General features: G+C 35.6%; 2 protein-coding genes across 2 annotated transcripts; one reads left to right on the forward strand and one right to left on the reverse strand.

Moving 5' to 3' along the window:
- Positions 1 to 10,202: 10,202 nt before the first annotated feature.
- On the reverse strand, positions 10,203 to 12,393 carry LOC140981261 (GDSL esterase/lipase At5g22810-like). The gene is made up of 5 exons (XM_073447615.1): positions 12,051 to 12,393; positions 11,854 to 11,984; positions 11,319 to 11,552; positions 10,729 to 10,984; positions 10,203 to 10,594 (listed from the first exon to the last, which is right to left on the reverse strand). Exons 1-5 carry the CDS (start codon positions 12,295 to 12,297, stop codon positions 10,401 to 10,403), a joined length of 1,062 nt encoding a protein of 353 aa, XP_073303716.1. The 5' UTR covers positions 12,298 to 12,393; the 3' UTR covers positions 10,203 to 10,400.
- A 5,179-nt stretch (positions 12,394 to 17,572) lies between these two features.
- On the forward strand, positions 17,573 to 24,539 carry LOC140981648 (poly(A)-specific ribonuclease PARN-like). Its single transcript, XM_073448068.1, has 9 exons — positions 17,573 to 17,597; positions 17,788 to 18,151; positions 18,474 to 18,604; positions 22,299 to 22,484; positions 22,563 to 22,675; positions 22,750 to 22,863; positions 22,942 to 23,056; positions 23,143 to 23,358; positions 23,579 to 24,539. Exons 1-9 carry the CDS (start codon positions 17,573 to 17,575, stop codon positions 24,235 to 24,237), a joined length of 1,923 nt encoding a protein of 640 aa, XP_073304169.1. The 3' UTR covers positions 24,238 to 24,539.
- Positions 24,540 to 24,846: the final 307 nt, after the last annotated feature.

Consider the following 24,846-nt stretch of genomic DNA (forward strand, 5'->3'; position numbering starts at 1 on the left):
TTATTGATGATATACTGGTATACTTTCGTATTCTTAAAGAGCATGCACGACATTTAAGGATTGTGTTGCTAACATTAAAGAATCACCAATTTTATGCTAAGTTGAACAAGTGCGAGTTTCGGCTAGACAAAGCTGTCTTCTTGGGACATGTCGTATCCAAAGATGGGATATCAGTGGATCCTAGTAAGATCGAAGCAGTGTTGAGTTGGGCACTATCGGAATCAACTCAAGAGATAAGAATTTTTCTAGGTTTGGCAGGTTATAACCGGAGATTCATCTCAGGATTTTCTCAGATTGCCAAACCATTGACACATCTGACGTGTAAGAATGTGCAGTTCGAATGGACACGTGATTGTGAAAATAGTTTCAATGAACTTCGTCAATGTTTGACAACTGCACAAGTTTTAGCTCTGCCATCTGGATCAGGAGGGTACATTGTGTACACTGATGCATCATTTCAAGGACTTGGGTGTGTTTTAACCAAGAATGGTCATGTGTTTGCATATACATCCAGGCAGTTGAAGAAGCGTGAAGAGAATTATCCAGTTCATGATCTGGAATCGGTAGCGATTGTGTTTGCTTTGAAGATCTGACGACATTATCTCTACGGAGAGAGATTTGAGATTTTTACTGAAAAAAATAGTTTGATGTATATCTTCACTCAAGCAGATTTCAATATACGCCAAAGAAGATGGATGGATTTGTCAAAGGATTATGATTGCGAAATCAAGTATCATCCAAGATCAGCGAATCTTATAGCAGATGCTCTTAGTCGTAAGGTGAGATTATCTGCACTTTAGACAAAATTCATATCAAGTGTAATCCAAGATTTTTGTTCTCTGAGATTCCACTTCCGTCATAAGAAAGGAATGGAACACATTGGAGTAACGATCATTTTATCTGAACCGACATTATATGCCAAAATCAAAAAAGCTCAGTTTTCTGACCCAAAAGTGAAAAAGTTAGTAAAGTTAGCTAACCGAGACAACACATCTGGCTTTGCGTTCCAAACAGATGGAACCTTGTGTCTGTCAAGAAGAATCATTGTTCCAGAAGATTCTAAATTAAGAGACAAGATTTTATTTCAAGCCCATAGGAGTAAGTTGAGTATCCACCCTGAAAGCATGAAAATGTATAAGTATATGAAGAAAAGTGTTAACCAGTTTGTAGCCAAGTTTTTGGTTTGTCAGCAAGTGAAAGCTGAACATCGACGACCAGGAGGATTACTTCAGAATCTTCCTATCCCTGAGTAGAAGTGGGAGCATGTGACGATAGATTTTGTCACCCACTTGTCGTTTTCTTCTAAGAATTGTGATGTCATTTGGGTTGTTGTGGACATACTGAATAAGTCAACACATTTCATTCCGTATAGTTGGGAATATAGTTTTCATCGTATGGCAAGATTATACATTCAAGATATTCTTAAATATCATAGTGTGCCAACAAGTATAGTCAGTGAAAGAGATCCACGCTTTATCTCAAGGTTCTGGGAAGTTTTCAAAAAACGCTGGGGACGACATTGAGTCTGAGTAGTGCTTATCATCCAGAGACCGATGGTCAGTCTGAAAGGAATATTCAGACACTCGAGGACATGTTGCGTGCTTGTGCTTTGGATTTTGGGCCAGCATGACACGATCATCTGTCTCATGTATAACGATTGTGAAACCCCATTTTTTTTCTTGAAATAAGTATATCAAGAATTTAAATAATGAGATAATAAATACTTATATATGTGATATGTATTTATTAATTTAATAACCTAGAGAAATATTGTAAAATCTCGTAAATTCTAAATCATTATTTATTTGTACTCAATATGGTATTAATTTATCAAGGTTTTGGTATATACTGTACTATGAGGCTTGTTGTTTGACGATTATGTGATTGTTGAGCAACGTCGGTGTCGGATAACCTTGGTCTCGGGGCGTGACATTTAAGTGATATTAGAGCCGCCAGGTTCATAATCTAGTTGGGAAAAAGGAAAAAAAAATTAGGAAAAAAAAAATTTCGGTGGAATTTTTGATCGAGCCGATGCTATCCCCTCCAAAACAGCCCAACGAGCAATTTTCACGACTTTTTCGTGAGGTAGGGGTCAAAATGGCCAAAATCCTTCGTTTAGGTATCCGAACTCGCGTTTTTGTCGTTTTAAGAAAGTTTCGTAAACCCTGTAACTTTTTGTAGGAAACTCCGAATTCGATTCCGTCAATTGTTCTGAAATCCTCTCGACATATGCTTCGGACTCATATGTTTATCTCCAAACCTTCCATTTTTGGTAAATTTCTCGAAGAAAATTTATATTTCCATGTATTTGACTCTATATGATTTTGATACTTGTCATTTTCTATCATATATATGATTAAGTCTATTCTGAGCCTTTCCATTTTTTTCGGAAATGACTCCATCAACTCCCCTGCAACCCCGCACTCGTGCTCAGGCTGTCATTCGTATGAAACAGCTCGCCCTTGACTACCAAGCCCGCCAGCTTAAGCGACTTAGAGCCAGATTAGGTGAGAAGAGGCGTGAGATCGAGACCCTAGCCACTGAGAAGGAGGAGGTACGTTACCAGCTTAACAAGACAATTCACCGATATATGAACTAGTGAGAGGAGACAACATAGACCAGAACAAGTAAGAGAGGAAATGTTGCGACAAGACATGGAGCGATACCACAAGGAGTTAGAGGAAGAACCAGAAGAGATAGAGTCGGAACCCATATAAACCGTCGGGAATGAAGAGATAGTGGAGTAGAGTGTCTTAGTTGTTTGCACTATTATTACTATGAGTTTCTTCCATATTTTGTCGTTTCTTTTATTGACATTCGTACGCTTCATTTTCGGTACTACATTTGTTATTCTATTCAGACTCCCTATGTTTACCTGCTTTTAAAAAATCAATAAAGAAAGTTTTATTTGATCCATTGGTTTCAATTTATTTTCAGCACAATCTATTCGATTATTTCTGCTGATACGAACTCTTAGAAACCTTTTAGCTGTAGGAAATGGCCGGCAAACCTCCAAGAAAGAACCGTAACCCCCGCTATGCAAACAACAACCATGACAACGAAGAAGATAATGGACCACCGCCAGGATTAAGTCTTAACCAGGCAGACCTGATGGCCATAGCCACGATTGTGGCAACGACACTGCAAGGGTTAGTGAACCCGAACGCCAATCAGTAACCTCCACCCCCACCACAGAATGGGATCAAGTCTGAATCCCTCCGTAAGAATCGATGCCCAACATTTAAAGGTGACGCTGATCCTGAAGTCGGCCAGAGTTGGCTAAAGAGTATAGAGCCTCAGCTACGACTATTAGAAGTTCCCGAGGCACTTAAGGTGGATGTGAGCGTGCCTTTCCTAGAGGACAAAGCAGGCAAGTGGTGGGAAGCAATCTCGCCAGCCATGACCGCTATTGGACCAATCACATGGCAGCACTTCCGAGATGCCTTTCTGAAGCAGTATTATCTAGCTGAGGTCAGACTGCAGAAACTGAGTGAGTTCGAAAATTTCACTCAAGCTCCGGATATGTCAGTTGTGGAATACACCTCCCAGTTCAATGCCCTTGGATCCTATGCTCCGGCAATCATGGCAGACGAAGTCTTGAAATTACATCGCTTCAAGGAGGGATTGAACAGCCGAATCCTATCAGCTTTAGCAGTCTTCCAGCCATCCAATTTTTCAGACCTGATGGGCGCGGCCATCCGAGCCGAAACTGACATCCGTCGAAGAGAAGAGGAAAACATAAATAAACGTCCTCTTATCAGCCAGCCTTCTCAGGGAGCACAGAAGTTCAAAAAGTCTAATCAGTCAGATGGACCTTCTACAGGACAATTCTCTGCCACAAACCACTTAGAAATTAGACAGTGCCCCACCTGTCATCTCCGACACAGCGGAGAGTGTCGTCGAGTAAGTAGAACTTGCTTCGGTTGTGGAAAGCCGGGACACCGCATCACATATTGTCCTGAAGCCGCCAACAAGACATCCGGAACCAACAAAAGAACCAGACCAAAAACTGAAGCAAATCCCAACAAACCAAAAAATAACAAACCAAACGCCCATGTGTTTGCCATGATGCAAGAAGAGACAGAGGACGCAAACGACGTCGTGTCAGGTACCGTCCTAATTTACAAGTTCATGCCTATGTATTATTTAAATGTGGCGCTACACACTCTTTCATATCTAAGGAATTGCTAATAAATTAGGACATCAGCCGGATGAATTAATTGAGCCTTTTTATAATAATAACACCTACAAGTAAGACTATTTGAGATTCATAAAGATTGTAGAACTAAGACGACGCTCTATCCCCTACGTCAAGGTGCAACAATATAATCATGTAGAAAAGGAAGTCACGTGGGAGTTGGGAGAAAGAATGCAAGAAAAAAAAATATTCTTATCTATTCAAATATCAAGTCAACCCAAGTTTCGAGTACGAAACTTCCAATAAGGTAGGAGGGATGTGAAACCCCATTTTTTCTGGAAATAAGTATATCAAGAATTTAAATAATGAGATAATAAATATTTATATATGTGATATGCATTTATTAATTTAATAACCTAGATAAATATTGTAAAATCCCGTAAATTCTAAATCATTTATTTATTTGTACTCAATATGATAATAATTTATCAAGGATTTAATTATTTTAAACTCTTCAATAATTTAATTAAGTAGTTAATATAAATAAATATATATACCTATGTATATGTATATATATCTTGGGATTTAGATTTAGTTAAAGAGATAATTAATATAGATACATGTATGAGATAAATAAATATTGATATATGAATAGAAGATTAGATAATTTTGGACAATATATGTATGCATGATTCTCGAATTGAGTATATATAATTTTGATTCTTTTAAAATAAAATAAATGATATTTTATTAACAAGAGATTTTACTAATAATGGAAGAAATATCCTTGAAATTATGGAAGAAGTATCAACCCGGTTATGGTAAGATTTTTATTCACACACCTATAAATAAGAGGGCCTATGCATTCAAAATTTACACATTCCAAGCTCAAAATTTCGAGCTCCTCTCTCTCCAATTTTCTAGAATTTCGTCCCCCGAGGTGCTATCAAGAGACCGAAAATCTGCCCACGTTCTGAAATTTCATCCCATCACTCCAGGTCTTAGAATCCAATCTCCCCCGTTCAACATATACTTTCATATGTTATGAACAACATATCCAAAATTCAGTCCAATCCAACGGTTGGTTTTAATATATAGTCATTTCAAAAATACTGCTCAGATTCAACGTCGGAACAGCATATCTACGGTTTCTTGTTCATAATCTGGTACAAAAGAAGTCCAAACGCAATCTGCACCGTTCATATCTTAAATAGCATACTTTGGAACGTGCTGTACAAGTTCGAGTTTGATCCAACGGTTCATTAAGTCGCAAACGTGCCTGCAAGTTGGCTGATTTTTGAGAGACAAATTTCAACTTGTTCCTTCAACTTTTTCTTCAAGAAAGATCTAAGGTAAGTGGGTTTTTACTATATTATAATTTGCACACTTGTATTTCGTAAGTGTGTTTTTGCTATATTATAATTTGCACACTTATCTTTTGTAAGTGCGCTTTTGTTATGTATATATTCTTTCGTAAGTGAGCTTTTGTTTTCCACACTTGTTCTTCGTGAGTGGGCTTGTTTTAAAATATGTTGCGTATGAATTATTTCGTTTTTGAAAATTCGTTCGAGCATAATTCCTTGTTCATGATTTGTTTTCTTCAAGATTTGTCAAATTATATGTTCAAAGCACTGTTAGGATTTGATTGGATATGAGAAAGGATTTCCGAACTATGACCCTTATACGGTGGGATGGTAACCGTTGTACGGTATCACTCCATAGAGGATTAACATATTGGACATGGCCTCACTCCTTAGAGGATTAACCTATAGGAGACTGATATCAAGAAACCATGGAAATGAGATAACTTTCAGTGCTAAACAAATATGCTATACGAGTATGATATGTGATTACATGTTATGATTATAAAGTGTGAATATTTGTTGTTATTCAAGTTATTTTATGCTATGTAAAATTTGAATTCAAGTATATGTATATTTTGCTTCATGTTTCGAACGGCCTCCACTTGCTGAGTGTTTCCCAAAATACTCACCCCTTACTTCCTCCCCACCCAGATAGGAACGAAGAACAAATGGATGAAGAGGAGCAAGAGCAATTTGGAGATGGTAGAAGATATCGAGTTATCCCAAAAATTTTAAAGCTTAGTTTATATTTATCGCTTCCGCACTATTAAAACATTTTTAATCAGTTTATTTTGGTATTAAAGTTGTAAAAACGATTTTTTTGTTGATTATGAGAAATAAACTGGTTTTGGTATATACTGTACTACGAGGCTTGTTGTTTGATGATTATGTGATTGTTGAGCAACGCCGGTGTCGAATAACCCCGGTCTCGGGGCGTGACAACAATAGCTATCACAACAGCATTGGTATGGCTCCGTTCGAAGCATTATATGGTAGAAGTTGTCGTACTCCATTGTTTTGAGATGAAGTAGGAGAACTACAATTGCAAGGACCTGAATTAGTGCAACAAGCGATGTGGAATTGATTAAGAATAAAATTAAAACTGCACAAAATCGTCAATCGAGTTACGCGAATACCAAGCGTAGACCTCTACAGTTTCATTCAGGAGAAAAAATTTTCCTTAAAGTTTCACCATTCCGCAAGGTGATGAAGATTTGGACTCAAGGAAAAATTAGCCCCAAGATTCATTGGACCTTTTGATATCTTGGAATGTGTTGGAAATTTGGCATATCGATTGGCTTTGCTGCCGTATCTGTCCAGCATTCATAATGTCTTTCATTATCGTTGCTACGACGGTATGTAGCAGATGAATCGCACGTTCTTGGTCCGACAGATGTTCAACTTGAAAAAGACATGACTTATGTCGAGCAGCCGCTTTTAATCCTTGGTAGGAAAAAGAAAAAGCTCATAAACAAGACCATTCCACTTGTTCTAGTGCAAAGGCAACATCGAGGTACTGCAGAGGCGACTTGGGAGTTAGAGAGTCATATGCGCTCAGAGTATTCACATTTGTTTTGAGTTTTATTTTTGTAATCATGAGTTGTATTTTATTCAGTTGTATTGTACTTCAATTCTGATTTCGAGGACAAAATATCTGTAAGGAAGGGAGTATGTAATAACCCGAATCTTTATTATGAATGAAGTAAAAATTAAGAGATAATTAAATAGTTGTTAATTAAGTATTATTAAGGAATTGATATTTCGTAATCAAGCTGTTGGGATCCACCGAATTTAAAATGGACAACCCGATCTATTTCAGATTACATTATCCCAAGAAATCCAACTAGACAAATGAGATTCTGACACGTGGTAGATAAGATTGATTTGGATTTTCTGAACTATTTCGGATGCAGCCTATAAATGGAAGTTGATTTCTTTTGTTTCCTACACCGCATCATTCAGAGAGAGTTCTAGTCTTATACCTTAGTTTTCTGCTCAGTTTCTAGGGCACTCTGGTGTCGGGAAGTTTCGGAGCTAGTGTCGTCTCGAGGGGGGTCGGTGAGCTGGAATCGAGACATCATCAGCGGGCTGACGACGGACGCAGGTATAATCCTAAAGCCTTTAGGAAGAACTTTGAAGTATGTTTGGTTTTAAGGATCTGATTTGAAAGTGATTTCATTTTGTTGATATTGTCTAGGTTCAGAGCTTTCTGTCAGATTGTTTTAGTGAGGTACGTGATGTGCTGACTGAGATATCCAAGCATAGTATACATACTTATATGTTGCATATTTATCTGTTGCAAGATACATGTTTGACTGCTTTGGCATATTATGCATGACATATCATGTTGAGCCTGATATCTTTTGAGATATATCTCATTTGTTAGGGCCTCAGCCCTATTCTGTATTGTGAACGATGGGGCATTGAGAGCTACAGTGTCCAACGGGACCCACGAGCTCTGATGACTTGGATATTGTAGGTCCACGTCTTGATAATGAGTGTGGGAGCCAAAACATGCCTAGGGCAGATCAGAGACTACACACTCAGGCACCTCTAGACTGAGCATGAGATTCTTGACTTGATCCTCAATATCCGAGCATATTGCATTTCGCATGCATCATATCAGTTTGTATACTCGTACATTCTCGTATTGGGCGATTGTTGCTCACGTCTTTGTTTTCATCTTGGGCACCCCATTCCACGGGGCAGGTCTTAGGTTAGACGGTTCGGACGACCAAGACAGTGACTAGAGCAGTTGGGTTTTCGGTGGTGATCCAGTGGAGGTTTTATGTGGGTTATCTTTTTCTCGTTCATAATTATGTTTTCGATATGGTTGTATTAATGTTCAAGACTGCTGTTATTTTTCTGTTTTCGTTTGGGTTGTAAGATGATTAAGTTATTTGATTTCCGCTGTTTAATTTTTGTTATTAAGTTTTAATGTTGCATGCTTATTAGTTTGTTTAGTAGTGGCTCGGGTAAGAGCGCTACATTATTCTCACTAGCACGATTTGAGGTTTCCAATAAGGATATTGCAAGTCAACAACACAGACGAAATCTTAAAATAGAAAGATTGCCAAAATATCCTACTAACTCTCGAATCACAGATAGACTGCAGTCTGACAAGTTTTTTGATAAAGTATGGACTTAAAAGTCGCAAAAGCAGGAAGGATATTAATAAACACTAAATGATAGTTGCAACGACGGATGGTGACATGTCCATATAGTTGGGAAATATTACAAGTTATCGTTGAACGGACAAATTAAAATGGTACTATAAATAGAGGATGTCAAGAAGAGTTGAAGATACGAAATTTTACAAGAACACACATTCAAGCTTACATTCTCTGAAAAGATTTCTGATCACTCTAAATCATTATTCACTACTGCTCATTAGCCCTTGCATGAAAAAAAAACATGTATGAGATCTTCAAGGATCATCAAGGGCCTCTGTCAAACCGGTCGACTGTTTTGGTATAAAATGTTTGAAGAGTTGTTCGCCACTTTGAGCATGGAGATTCGCATTTTACTTATTGTATTGATTGTTAGACTGTGTGTCTCAACCGATTGAGTTATTATGAGTTTGAATTTAGGAAGTAGATAAGTCCTAAAGTTGAAGTGAATTGTTACAATATTTGTAAAACCAAAATCTTCTAGTAAAATCTTTCCATAAATTGAAGAAGAGATGATGTAAGAGCTTGAGTATCTGAACATCCATAAACATCACTTGTGTTACTTCTTTAGTTCTTTTACTTGGCTTTTTAAATTTTATTATTTGAGCATAAAGTAATCATAAGATTCATCGAACCGTTTTCGCACAATTTGTAATTCTACCGTTTCTTAAGTGTTCAGAAAATCTGGCCTTCACATTTAACAACATCAAGACCGGTCGCTCTATTTGACAGATTTTAGAAGAAATTTTTTAAAAGAATTTATTCACTCCTCTCTAAACTCTAACCCGATCCTAACATTCTTGTTTCTCGAAGATTTCCTCAATTTTATGTGGTACATAGTATAGCAGTTTGTCATAGCGATGTACCGTCTTTTGGATCCCTCTATGATCTCCGAAAATTTTAGAAGAACTCGTGACTATTTCTAGGAACATATTGCTCTGAGTCATAAAATTACCTTATGATTTTGATATGTTTTTATTTGCTCCTGATGTCTAACCTTGGTAAGATCTTCTTGTCTCAAATATTCAAAAATATTTGAATAAGTCATGTAAATAATTAATCTCGAACGTATGTTCGGATCCATAATTTGAGAAAAATCTCCTCCTCAAACATATAATTACATTGCAATAATAATATTGTATATTTTAAATATTTTACATCTGCTCTGTTAATATTTATGGTTTATAATAAAATCAAGAATGTTTATTATCATTTATGTCCAAATCAGGGAGTTGAAACTAAGTTTTTATGTCATATTGATTGAATCTTAACTTCCCCAATTTACCCTTAATACAGCATACATATATCTTATTAATGTTGTATTTTTGACAATTTTTAAATTTCATGGGTAGCTTAGCTAATCTATTGATTTGAATATTTTTATAATCTGTAAATGCGTTTCTATCTAATTCATTCCATTTTATTTTTTGCAATGTTTTATTTATTTAATTTTGAGAGTTATATTATATTATACAATCCATTTTATTAATAGTAGTTATTCTTATATTTTTATAATTTCGGTACGAGTAGTAAAAAGTAAATAACAAATGGTATTTCCCAATTTTTATTTAATAACTAAAACAAACTCAACGGGGGCTACGACAATATATAGCATATTTATAACATATGAATATTCAGCAAACATTCTTAATTAAACCGTACATTGTGGGAACTCACACGTACGTATAATAATAATAAACATAAAAATTATATGCCGATATTTCTCGATTACGAGATGAGGGAGATCCCCGCGGCTAGCAAATCATCGGATAAAATCTTGTTTGCAGCTTCCGTAGGATGAAATCCGTCCCAGAAAACATACTCCGATGCATTTTTACAAGTTCCGGGAGACTTGGAATTGCACAAAAACGACGTCTCAAGCAATCCTGTCCCACAACATGCCTTTCTTGCTTCAAAGAAACCTACAATCAATATCATTACAATCATTTGTACCTATACTATAAAATATAACACAAAATGTTTCTGTATACAAAGACAAATGAATATTAAAAAATATATATTTGAGTTCGAATTCGAGTTCGAATTGAATTATTACCATAATCCGTGGGCTTGGTAACGAGGTCGTGAAGAGGCTGATAAATATCCAAAACGACGAGGTTTAGAGAAGAGAATTTGGCTTGCAATTTTTGAGAAGTTGAGTTCAGCTTATTGTTGAATGAAACTGCTGCTTTGTTGATCTTCTCCACACAAGTATTGGTGTCATCTCCAAATATGGTGATCACCGCAGGCACACATCCAAGCGGGGGTAATGTCGTCACGCCGATGTTTCTTGCTCCCAATTTATGCAATTCCTGTCACAAAATAATGTTTCAATTCCTTCGTGCATATGTACATGGAATTGGGGTTGTAATTGAGTCGAGTCGCATACGAGTAGTCCTCTACTTGGTGTCTCTATGGGAAAAGTTTTATTTGATCTTGGCCTTACCAAATTTCTTAGGCTTGAATTAGGAAGAACTCGGTCTCAAAAATCTGCGGTATTAATATCGAGCTCGAGGTCAAGCTATGTTGCAATTATCTAAATCTCAAACTTTTAAGTATTTATATATATAATGAAATCATTAAGTGTAAATAACACAACCCATATATTATTATACGATCATTCAAAAATTGTTATAATTTAATTACCTGCACAAAGTTAGTGTAGGATTCCAAAAGAATGTCGGAGAATTGATCAGTTGTATACTTCTTGTAAAGTAGAGGGTTAATATAGTAATTTTGGACAAAATCACTACTTCCAGTACTAACGAAGTATATTGAGCCATTTATAATTGACGAAGCATTTGAATTCCCAACAATCCCCACCAACTTTTTTTGGAAACTCTCGTAAAATTCCACCTGTTTGCTCAATGGTATAGTATTCTGCATGCAAAAACAAAAGTTTCTCTAAATTAATGGTTAATNTGTTTCTTTTTTCGACATTTTTTGTCGGCTTGGAAGTATTAAGTAATTCAATCAAGAGATCTTAACGCGAAAAATGGTGGGAAAATAAACAAAATTTTATTTATTACGATATTATATTTTTCTAATAAACAATTTAAAAATAAAATATTTATGCATGTTGAGGATTGATGTCTTGTAATAAATAATTCAAAATGGATCATCGCCAAAGATCTCGATCAGAGCATGCAGGCATAAATACCATGGTTATATATAATCTTACATAAATTTTTGCTGTAGTATCGTAGTATCCGGATGAAGCCGATGCGAAATTGGCTCCAAGTAGGAGTTTATTTCCTCTTGCTTGCTTGCTGAGATAGGGTGGTGGATATGAAGTAAATCCAAGATTTTCAGCTGCATTTCATTTTTCTTTAAATAGTATTACTTCCATATACAAAATCCCCAGGATAAANGAAATACCAGTGAAATCTGATGCAAGCTTTCCGTTGCAAAATCTCCCGGTTGGTTTGTGTTCTAAAAAATCTCTTCCATAAGGTGCGAAATTCGCTTTAACTATAGTTTCAAGAACGTTATTGTTGCCCGCGTCGACTATCGAGTCTCCAAATATAAAGAGGGCAGGGACTAGAGGTTGTGCGCTAATCGCTACGAGGCATGAAACTATTACAAGAATCGAACAATAGTTTATGAACAAACTTGAAATTGTCATTATCTTGTCTTTTTTTTTTTTTGTTTTTTTCAAATTCTTGTTGAAGGAGTTGAATGTATAGAGTTTGAGGTGATTGAAGGAGCAATTTAAAGAAGGGTTACGAAGGGATAATTTTGGTTGAAATGGCAACATCTTTAGATTTTATGCACTGTAATTGTAACAACATGGACTAAAAAAATGGGAACCCTTGCGACAGAAGATTGTGTCCAATTGATTGATTAGTATGTTTCTTGTCAGACGGTCTCACGAATTTTTATCTGTGAGACGGGTTAACCCTACCGATATTCACAATAAAAAGTAATATTTTTTCATGGATGACCCAAATAAGAGATCCGTATCACAAAATATAGCCTGTGAGACCGTCTCACACAATTTTTTGCCCTGATTTGATATCTCCCTGCGTAAGTATATATTCGATGTGAATATGACAACTTATAATGTCTTAATATAATATTTTTTTAAAAAAATCAGCTATAATGATATAATATGAATTACATGATTGTGTATAAAAAAATCTAAATTTTCCTAAATATCTATACTATACCATACAATAATATTATAAAACGTGAAAGTATTCGAATAACCGATTTTATTATGGTATGTTACATTGATTTTTTTTTCTTTCAAATTTTAACCTACCCAAAATCATATTTGATATGTTAATTTTATTCAATGTATTTATTAATAATTTTAGTATATCTCACCTGACGGCATTAATTTATACCTAATATACGTTATTTGTTCAAATAAATTAAGGGCAGTAGTTTAAAATAGTTGAAATAGGCTTGTCTTGCTGAAGTTGGCTTTTTCTGAGCTGTATGCGATTCGGCATTGGCTTTTTCTGAGCTGTATACCAATGGGCATGAGTTTGTAAGAAACCTAAAACCAAATATCAAAGAGTAATTAACCTACATTCCATGTTTATAATGTTGGACGTTTGCTGTGAAAAGTTTATATATTTCGGACTGTCGAGGGAGTGTTTGCAATCATTAACAAAAAGTGATCATTCACTTTTATATTAAAAAAAACATCTTTAAATTTTTTTGTTAAGATATAATTTTGACTGAAATTTTGGTGATAACAAAATGAACTGATATGATAATAATGCTGAATTGATAGAGTATTAAATTGATATGATAAAAGAAAGTTAATCTATTGAAAGTTTGGATTGATGAGCTTAAAGATTAACATTTTGGTATCGATCCGATTTTCTATTTCATTTAAGACGTTGCACACTAACTGATATGACTGAATATCCTCTATGTACTACAATTAGTCATCTCAGAGTTTAATGTTAAAAGGAAGTTTCTCATTTTGTCTACAACAATTATGAATAATTGTAGGCTAAATTTTCTAGCTAGAGTTCAAGGGCATTAAATGCTTAAGTACTATTTTTTGAAAGTGAAAAGGACACATGACTCTCTCTGCATATTTTTCGGTTATTAAGTACAATCATGGGCACCGTTTAGATTTATTAACGTTGAAATCGACATCTATAAATGGAAGAATGCATCAGAGTGTGAAGAACAAAGAACGAATCAACTGAAAATTCGAATCATCACATTTCTGATATTTTATTAGCATCTCCAAAAAATCTATCATATTGAGCTTATTTCACACGTTAAAAGTTGTCGTGTCGATTAAGGATCGACTCGTGCAATCTTTTCATTATCACTTAATCTTTGTATATTTGAGCTAATTTGTATCATGAAAAGTTTGTAACTGTCAGAAACTTATTTCTGAACAGATTGTAGCTGTTTTGTATTTGCTAGAAGTTTCAGCTCATTAGGGTTTGTAAATCGAGGTAAACTGAGTTTGTAAAAGTGTTATATTAATCAAATCTTTTAGTGGAATACTTCTGAAAGCGGATGAAGTGTTGTAAATAGGTGCCTTTTTTGTAATGATCATGGGTCATTAGGCTGAAGCAACATGGGCTTCGGCCCATACCCATGCACCACTACTAGTCATGGGTCGTTAAGATGGTCCAACATGAGCTTAGCTCATGCTCATGCATCATCACTCATAGAATATCTCACCCAGAATAGTGGTTTCTTTAGCCTCTTCCAACACTTGAACCCTGAAAAGTGTTTTCTTTCACCATTTGCCTACAGGTGAAGATATCCTATGTATACATGTCAAAACGGGTTGGCAGGATGGGCGTGCTCGCCACCCACCGCAACCCGCCATTTTGGCAGGCCTCTAAATGGCCAACCCAGCCCAACCCATCTTGGGCCGCGGGTTAGACGGACTGACCTGTTTATTTTTTTTTAAGAAAAAAAATACTAAACAGTATTACAATAAATATAGAAGAAAAATATATTTCAGTCAAATAGTTTAATAAAATACTTTAAAACATTGAGATAAGACATTGAAAGCATACAACAATCAACATAATCCATAAAAAGTAAAGTGCTTATTCTAATCTACACACAAGATTTCATCGTACACATGTACTAAAAATTAACTCATGTAATCTCACCAACCGTAAATACAATGAAACCTTTAAAAGTGAATTCCAAATCTTTTTTATAAGTATACACTTCCCCAGTTTCTTAAGGGTTTGTCCTCACGAGAAAACAAAAATTAACGATCTTAAGGGTTTGTCCGCACAAGGCACCTAGCTCTTACCATCCTCATTTTCTTAAAAAGTGAGAAACCTTGGAAAATAACAGAAAATCGAGGAAACAGACGGTTGTAAATTTTAGAAAATATTATGTGTAATGGAATAATTCGAGTTAAACATTACAGAAAAATGGAGGAGACTAGAGAGCATAACTTCTTCAAAAAAAAGTAGAAGCATAGAGATTTTACCAGAGTGATGGAGGCCAGGAGTAGGAGAAAAAATAAGGAAGAAATAGGAATTTTTATATAAAACTTAAAAATATAAAATTCTACCCTAATTTGGCGGGCAAGCCAGTCCCGTTTAGGCCCGCCCCGTCTTGGCCCGTAACCCAAACAGGCTGAGCCCGTTTGGCCTGTCTCCAAACAGGCCCAGGCCAAACGGCTGCTATTTTATCAACCCAACCCGCTCAATTTTTATAGCGGGACGGGCCTGACCCTATTTGACAAGCTTAATCCTATGTGAACTGATTAGTGGCAATGGTAAGACATGTGCATTTTGGAAAGGTGTTTCCTCAGTTACACATATCATGTCGCAGTTATTACTCAAATATACATCACATCGTTATCGAATTCAAATACAACTCTCAATAAACAAATGGTTGCAGATTTGATCAGGATATATGAGTTGAAGAGAGTGTACTATACACTAACCATAACTTAAAGTTCTTGCAGACACTAAAGTGGTACCTAGGGGATCATGGGGTGATGCTATTAGACACTCTTAACATGATCCGATGGGTGCAATCAGACTTTAGTTCTGACATTCTTGATCAAGGGGTTAATGAAAAGAATGGGGTTAATTAAGGTAAGTCAGAATAAGAATAAATGTTATTTGGATCGCAAGAAGTTGTGAACTCTTGGTTTATTGTATTCATGAACCATTGAAGATCACACAATATCGAATTTTGTGTTCCCGTTGAAATAGTCAAGATCAAATAGTTGAATTTGACGACTATAGTTTGACTAGGATCAAAAAAATATCTTATAAAAAAGTTTATAAATTGATTCCATGTAATGAAAGTTGTGGAAGTAAGCTTAACTGCTAATTAAGCGAGGAGAGTGAAATTGCTTGTTTTGGTGAAGGAGTTCACAAAACTGACAGATGCAAAAAATTGATGAGAGAAAATTTTTATTTTTGAATTTTCAATGTTCATTATACTAACATAATTTGTACCCACGATATATCATCGTTGTCTGATTGTCGATCGAGGTTATAATGAGTTCACAATTATTTATTTAGTAAATTTAGAATCTACTAATTAGATAATAATGTTAGTAGTGATTACTACTATTTGTACACGATTCTAATGAAATGTTCTAGAAGAATCTAGAATTGATTAAAAATAAATTAAATAATTGTTATTTAATTTTACATATATCTCTATACATATACATATGTGTATATGTATGTATAGATGCATTAATATAAATAAATAAATATTTATATGTATATGTGGAGATATAAATATATATTATGCATTATTAAGAGTTGATTTTACATGATATATAAAAATGAGAATTTTAATTAATTAATGAAAATAGAAATTCTAATGGGAGTGGGATTATGAATTCAGTCTCTGATCGTGGACCTGTTTAGACAATAAAAAGATGAGAAATCCGTTCGTAGGGAATTACAAGAAGCGTTATATCAGTTTAAATACCGGAATAATCGGAGTCGTTGTTAAGTACGTAAAATTAAACAATTATAAACACCATATAGATGTTTTAATTCATACGACGCCAAATGAACGTCTCGATGTCGAAACTAAAATTTTAAACCTCTGCTACGTCTCGGATAGAAAAAACGGTGCTCCAACAAAATCTCTTCGTAACCAAGGCAAATTCTCATCACACTCGCCAGAAATTCGCTATGCTATTAAGCAGGGACTTCCAACATTATTATCAAGAAGCCAACCATGTGGTACACGATTTCACAAAAGGACGACTTACTAAGGACGAAATTGTTTTGTTTGATGACTTTCTGTACACTAGCAACCGAGACATACACGTTGCGTGTGTCATTAATATATTGAGCTAATAAAATAAACATTCATTATATTACAACAGTATGACACCGAAACATTTCGTACGTGAATCATGGAAGTCAATGGATTCCGAAGCCTAAATAAATCTGCCAAACTCAATTTGTTATCTTACATGATATATGTTTTGATCATAAAAAAATATTATTCTTTTGAAGCCGCAATAACATCTCATCTGAAATAATGATAAACTTTAACGTAAAAGAAGTAAACAAATAGTCAAATGATTTTCCAAAAAATATTATAATATCATCGAACTAAAATTTATTGAATATAAAAACCTCAAATTTGTCTCTTAAATTCAGCTAACAAATTGAACAAAAACAATTAAAACTGTATTTATCTTTAGACATTGTATGCATAAATTAAACCCTCTTTATTATAGCGATCAATAAAATATTTATTTTATCGAATCATACCCAAGTACAACATAAATGTACAAAAGAAATAGAGAAATCTATTAAAGTGTGCTATAAAAAATTGACATGATATAACAAAATGTAAACTATTGCATGGAGTTCGTCAAATACATGAAAAATAAAGTAGAAATTGACAAACTCATTTTATTTGTCAAAAAAACCAAAATATTATAAATAAATTATTTCACAAAGATGAACAATACAAATTCTAGCAATAGTGATAGAATTAAATCATTTCCGGAAGACACATATGATGTTTTGCTTAAGTTGAAATATAAATCAACAATTTAAGTAGATAGAGCAATGAAAATAATAAGTCTCTACATAAGTTTTTTTTGTAATGGAATGTTGAATTTTAAAAATTAAAAATAAAATAAAAAGTTCTTTTAAACTAAAAATTACATCAGACCCTATTTTAATATATCCTATTAAATTTATATATATTTATAAATNCAAAAGCTCCATCTCTAATGCTTTTCAAACCGCCGGCCGGCGCCGCCTCCTCAGCCGCCAATGGCCCATCAAGCAAGTCACAAAGGCCAACTTCGCAGAAGCTTTGGCAGAAATCAAAACCCTTATATTCAATTCCGATTATGTGGCGGTGTCTATGCAGAGAACCGGCAGTTACTCCTCCCCATGGCAAAAAATCCTCCCCGTCGATACGGAGGAGATAGCGTATCTCAAGGCCAAGCGCTCCGCTGAGCGGTATCAGATTCTCCAGTTCGCGGTCTGCCCTTTCTCCGTCAAAGATTCCAAGCTCATCGCGCATCCGTAAGTTCCCTCAACTCATTTACTCCATTTTGCGGTCTGCCCCTTCTCTGTCAAAGATTATCCTTGCTCTGCCTGTCGTTTTAACTCAATAATATTGGGGGGAGTAAAATGTTTTTCAAACGTGTTAGCAAACCTCGGAGTAAATGACTAACACAAACATTAGCTTTGTTTCGTTAAAAAAATATTCGTAGTACAAGAAGCAGAAGCAGATGGAAAAAATAAAGCAGAGGAGGTTTAAAACTAGTTAACATGAACCTGTAATTTAATATTAGAAGTCGCTTAATTTTTTTAACTCATTGTTAATTTCTTGCTTCTGGTGCAGGTTTAACTTCCATTTATTTCCCAGGGATGAGTTGAAAATTGGGATGCCGTCTTACGGTTTTTCTTGTCAATCCTCACATTTAACTTCTATGGCACGAGAAGGTTTTGATTTTAATACTTGCTTTTATAACGGTATGTGGTATCTATCTATTGGATCCAAATGTTTGTTGAATCAAAGCATATCTATTGTTTCTTTTAAACATTTCTGATAAATAAATAAATAAAACCAATAAGACTTGAGGAAGAATAAATTCCGTGATCTGCATTTCACCTTTGATCTCATTATCTAAAATCTGGCAGTTTAATGCCATACAAAATTCAAGAAATCAATTGGACAGATGAATTTCCATCCCGTACAACTAAGACGATTTTCAGTCATTTGAGTGTTTTGCTCTCATGTTTGAGTGTTTGCTAGTTATTTAGGCCTATTAAGCATGAGAGGAAGAAATCAATGTCTGGTCTCCTTGAAAGCAAAACGATGGAAGTGAATGTTTAAGAACCTTTTGAAATGTCCACTGTTCGCTTTCTTTAAAATATACTAGAATTTTTTTCTTTCTTTTCTTAAAATACTTTCGGCCGAATATACTTACATATATATATAAATACTTTGCAACATTTAAAATAAACTCACCGACCAATTATTTGAAAATACAAAACGCAGTGCGAAACATAAAATCGTAGAATGTCAACCAAACCTAAAACTAGTATCTTTCAAAATAAATTATAAGCATATTAAATCCTCTCAAAACCACTCAAAAGCATCAAAAGTCATAAACGTCATAAAATCTTTAAAATCATACTAATGCGGAAAAACTAGCAAATGTCCTCGGTTTATGTGCATCATCAGTCCAACCATCAAATCCTCCAGCATCATCAAAATAATGCTCACCTGCATCAATCACACCTATTGAGTCTAATGACTCAGCAAACCTTAACCATGATAGCAAGTAATACATATGCATTCACATGCAACAGTGAAAATACTTTTAATAAAATAGTTTTTCATGAACATGCATAAACTTTAACCTTTTTCCTTTCATCATATCCTTTTCATTTCATCATAAACATATACATATACATTCCCTTTAAGGTGAATTCCGTTCATTATTTGTGATCATCCTTTCATCCTTTGGTCGATTGATCAATCCTAGCTGTAACCATGATACCAGGCGGTGAGGCAACATTAACCATTTTTCCGTTATGTGCCTTGGCCTATAGTCGGCGGGGACATCAGCTACACTCTCACTCGTCAACTGAGTCTTGGCCTTATATAGCATCATATCCTTTCGATGGAAATTCGGTCGTTGGGTTCTCACAGAGCTTTGTCCCATAAACGGGTTCCACTGGGACTTCGTCCCTCACAAATCTCCATTTTCTTACCATCACAATTAAATCACTTCCTTCCAAACATTCGTCCTCGTTTCCATCTGTATAGAAAATACATGCAATAATATCATTTTCTTTTAAACTAAGCATGCAACACGGTTTTTTGCATTTATCGTTTTTCACCATAAAATTCCATAAACTTTCAAAATAATCATTTTAACATTCATTACAACATTCAGAGTACTGCTAGGACGTCTAACATTTTTTTGGTGTAAAATGACAGTTTTGCCCCTGAAACACTAACTTTTCAATATACCCTTGGACCTTAAAACGACGACCCGATTCCATCCAAACTTACCATAACACCTTAAAATACACCCACAACTATTTCTTAGACGTAAACTTAAGCTCCTTGACTAATTTCCCAATTAGTTTTACAACTTAAACGTACGTCCCGGTTTTAACTGAATCAACTCGAAACTTAACCAAATTTGAACCATAGCTTATTAACACCTAACCATGCTTTATGCAACCCAAATCAAGCCATTTAAAGCCCTTGATCAAGCCTAGAACAGCCACTGAAATTCTGTACTCTTTTCTTTTCTTTTTCGAAACCCTAGCTCTCACAAACACTATGCCTCTTCGTCCCTAGCCTTCAACCAACCTGTCCAGCCCCTATGCAACCATCCTAGGACCATACTCGAGCCCTTAACAAGCTACTGGACCAGACCTACCTAGCCACGCAAGCCGCAGCCCTCACCCGTCGATTACAAGACCCGCGTGCTCACGCCTCCACGTTCCAGCCCTAGGCCTTGCACCAGCCTTCCTTCAAGCCATCTAGGACCATGACTAGACCCTATTAGGACCCACGAACACGTCCCTACAGCAGCTAGCAGCCTGCTCCTTCCTAGCCACCAAATCGAAACCCTAGCCCCCTTACAACCCAAATTTTTGTTCATCCCTAGGCTTGCTTCAACCAGCCCTGAACCGTGGCCCCTAAGGACCCTTTAACACACTGAAATTCGTCCCTTCCCATAGCCCCATCATGGCAGCCCTTTTGTGCATCATAAACATGAGTTTCAAAGCATGAAAATCAAAGTTTTAACATGTACAAGCCATAAAAACGAAAATATATAAGAGGAGATCATGTTTTTCATGCAATCATGTATAACACACATATTATGGTATGAACGATGAGTGAAGGAGGATTAAGGCGTGCCTTTGCGTGTTTCACGTATGAAAAAAATCCTTGACGCGAGGGACGTTGGCGGAGAGACGGGAGAGGAAGCTTGCTGCGTTTTTCCTTCAACCTCACGTGAATTTGCCTTCAAAACGTGGGTGTGTGTTCGTGTGTTGCGGAGGAGAGTCCTAGTGCTTGAGGCGTGAATTATGTTTTGTTTTAGGGTTTGGAAACTCTATAATTTGATATAAATAATTGTGTAGGAGTTTAGGTCCAATAACCTTATTATAATAGGCCCATTATAGTGTAGGTAAAATATTTTGTTTAAGAAAGTTTCCGAAAATATTAACCGACCTCCAAAAAGTCCTTGTTTTCGTCAAAAATCGATTATCGGTTTAAAATACGACTCGACGAATAAAAACACCTCAAAAATCACCATTTCCGAAAATACCATTTAAAATATACCATATATTAAATATTAAAAAATATTCATTTAATAAAAATATTTTCCTTTTATAGTCCTCAGTCTCCGTTCCTCGATCGCGTCTCGAATAACCTTTAAAACATAGTTTTATGCATTTTAATATAAAATCCTATTTTAAACATGTAAACATGTCTACCATATTTAATTAATGCAATTAAAACAATTAAATTTAGTATTTTCTATTTTTCCTAGATTTGCATACAGTTGGATTACATTATCGCATCTTAGACTTTACACTTTCTCTTGTGGGTAAAGATCCCTAAAGTTTTAGTTCTATTATGAGTCATTCATATAAAAATCAATTATGTCCAAATTAAAGCACTGATTGTTTAACTATAGTGGATTTGATTTTATATTCTTAATTTGCAAACAGTACATCTCGGTTTCATGGCTGAAGAATTTTTTCCAAAATGTTGAGTTGACTCTTTAACATGGAAAGTCTAAGATGATGGAAGAATTTGATTTGGTGGGAGAGATTTGATTTGGGGAGGGATTTGATGGGTGATTTGAAATTGCACCCAGTTTGGATGGATTTCAAATCCATCGTAATCATCATTGCATTTAAATAAGTTAAGGGTGGGGTGGATTTATTATACATCAAGTATAAATTCATCGAAGCAATCAAATGGATTTGAAATCCATAGCTTCAAATCACACCATCCAAGCAGAACCTACATGTTTTGTATAAATGAGCCCTATGGATGGGCACTAGCCTAATATGCTTCAGTCTATAGGATATAGACAGAGAATGTTGACCGTACTTTTGGGATTTCTAGTAATTTTCTGCTGTGCTGAACCTTTGTTCTGTATCTGAACAAGGTTCTTTTTTCAAACAGGTATATCATTCTTGTCCAGAGCGCAAGAATCTGCTGCCATTGTTCGAATGGGGAATTTAAGATCAATTGACAATGGAGCACAATCTTCTCCAGTTCATTCTGTTGCTGATTCTGTTTTCTCAGAAAGGATCAAATCTCGAGTAAAGAACTGGAGAAATGTTTGTAAAGATTCTAATAGAACTGATGGTGAGCGAACTATAAGCGTACCTTATCATATATTATCATTTCTTTGACTGTTTTCATCTAATTGCTTAGCAATTGCAGATGCTTTGATCAATTCCTTGAGAAAAGTTATAGCTGGAAGTGAGAAGTATGGCTCCAGACCATGTTTGAGCATAGATGTCTGCAGTGAACGTCAAGTGCTACTCGTATTAGAGGTGACCCTTTGTGCCATTTAGCACCAGTAATGTTCAAGTTGCTGTCTTATTAGTTTTCTCGGATTGGGCTGCAGATGTTGGAGGGGTTTGCTGATGTAGTGCCGTTACGAGCTCCAGTGAAAGGGGGGGACATGCAAGTTCTTCGAGTCATTTGGACTTGTTCAGAGGAAGACAAGAACCTTCTTGAGGTGTAAAATGAACATCTATCCTTGGTTCTTAAATGTATTATTATATATTGGATCTGTAACCTTATAATCAAACTACAGGAGGAACTTCGGAACATGGAAGCGGAGCAAAATAGGAGTATCCGTGGCTTTCGAGAGGTGATAGACCTGATTTCTACTTCTCAGAAACCTGTTGTTGCGCACAACTCACTTAATGGTCTATCTCTTGTGAAAATTTTGGATATATTTTGGGGCCATGATTGCCAAATAAATTTTGATAATTTTTTATGTTGCTTTTTGCAGACTTTGCATCCATATATTCAAAGTTTCTAGCCCCACTTCCTTTGACAATGAATGAATTCTGCAGTTCCTTGCTTCTGGTTTTCCCTCTCATCCTTGATACCAACCATCTTTTGACAAAATGTAAACCTTTTGAGAAGTCGGGCAACTTAACCGGATCAATTTCTTATTTGAAAAAAAGGTTCTCCGCACCAATAGATATGGAAATTCCCGATCGAGGCAAGTACTTATCTTTCCCGGTATTTTAAGGTTAACTGATGCATATGCCGTGTCTGTCTGATACACGTACATCTGTCTCCAACATATATGCTGGTAAAAAGATGCTCATGGTAATCTTTTTGGCTGGTCACTTTCTTGTTCTTATTAATTATTAAAGCATTGGCTTTAAAAAAGTGCTTATCTTTTCAATTTGGCAACTCATGGAGATGCTTGCTTTTTCCAGAGTCTGGCAATGTCAATGTTCAGGGGCATTATGTTCTGAAATTATGCCAGTTGTTTGTGGCGTTGCATTCAATCTTGAAAATAAATCCCGAAGTTCATGAATCTGATAATAGTCCTTTGTCTCCTTCCGTTCAACGTCATGCCAATAATTTTGGTCCTGTTTCGGATGATTACGGAGATTCTAGTGCCGAAGATATCAGAATCTGGACTAGCAGTAGTAGAAGAGTTAGCACAGACAATTTAGTATTTTTGTTGGGATTCGAAGCTGGTGCTACTGCTGGGAAGGTTAAAAGAATTCTGCATGATTCACATGATGTTTTTTCAAAAGAATTTGATGTTCGCATGGTGGATAGGACATGTGCTGTAGTTGTTTTCTGGACTCCTGGTTTTGCAGAACGGTTTCTGAAAATCATGGGTTCTGGAGAAATTTTATTAGGTAAACTGAGAGAAATGATTTCAGAAGGTCTTCGAGCTGTAGACTATGACACGTACAGAAGAGCTTGCAAGTCTGTTCAGTGGGAAACTGATTTAGCGGAGTGCTTAGACGAAGCCTCAGGAGACAAAGAAACACCCCTTTCTGCAGCCATGCCACGGCAGGAGCAGCAATCGGTAATATCTTGGAACAGTGATGAAATGATTAACCTGGACGAGCTTTAAAAGTCACCGATTTTTTTTTTTGTTATACTTTGGAATGGGTTGAAAATCTAGGAAGCAGGAGCGTATATATGTGCACCAATACCTCAAATCATGAGATCGTGCAAAACTTGGCCGTGCCTGTCTGAAATTCAAATTCGGAAAGCAAGCTTTATTTATGTATGTTGCTGAATGATTGGTTTCACAAAAGACCTGGTGTTGAGCTCCGAATCTGTAATTTATGAAGGGCTTTCAGGTTCTGTGATTACAGTGAGTATCTCTGCATTAGATTTTACAGCTGTGCTTTGGATGTAGTTGTCCCGAAGTCGGGTTTTTTTTAATAATATTATATTTTTAAAACTTATTTATGAAAATATTGTAGAATTGGAAAGTTTGTAAAAATATAACAATCCGTAATTTACTGCCGCAGATTCAGAATTTTTGAAAAAAAAAAAAACATTTGTGTCTCGGATTCATTGAATCTGGGACAGCTCGTCACGGATTCTTTGTCCCAGATTCTGAATCTGGGACAGCTCGTCACAGATTCTTTGGAATCCGTGACATTTCCGCTTATTTAAAAAGCCGAGCAAGGTGCAAATTTTTTTCTATTACCGAACATCGAGCACTCTTTCC

Source organism: Primulina huaijiensis, chromosome 7 (genome assembly GCF_012295235.1).
Source record: "Primulina huaijiensis isolate GDHJ02 chromosome 7, ASM1229523v2, whole genome shotgun sequence".
NCBI lineage: Eukaryota > Viridiplantae > Streptophyta > Magnoliopsida > Lamiales > Gesneriaceae > Primulina > Primulina huaijiensis.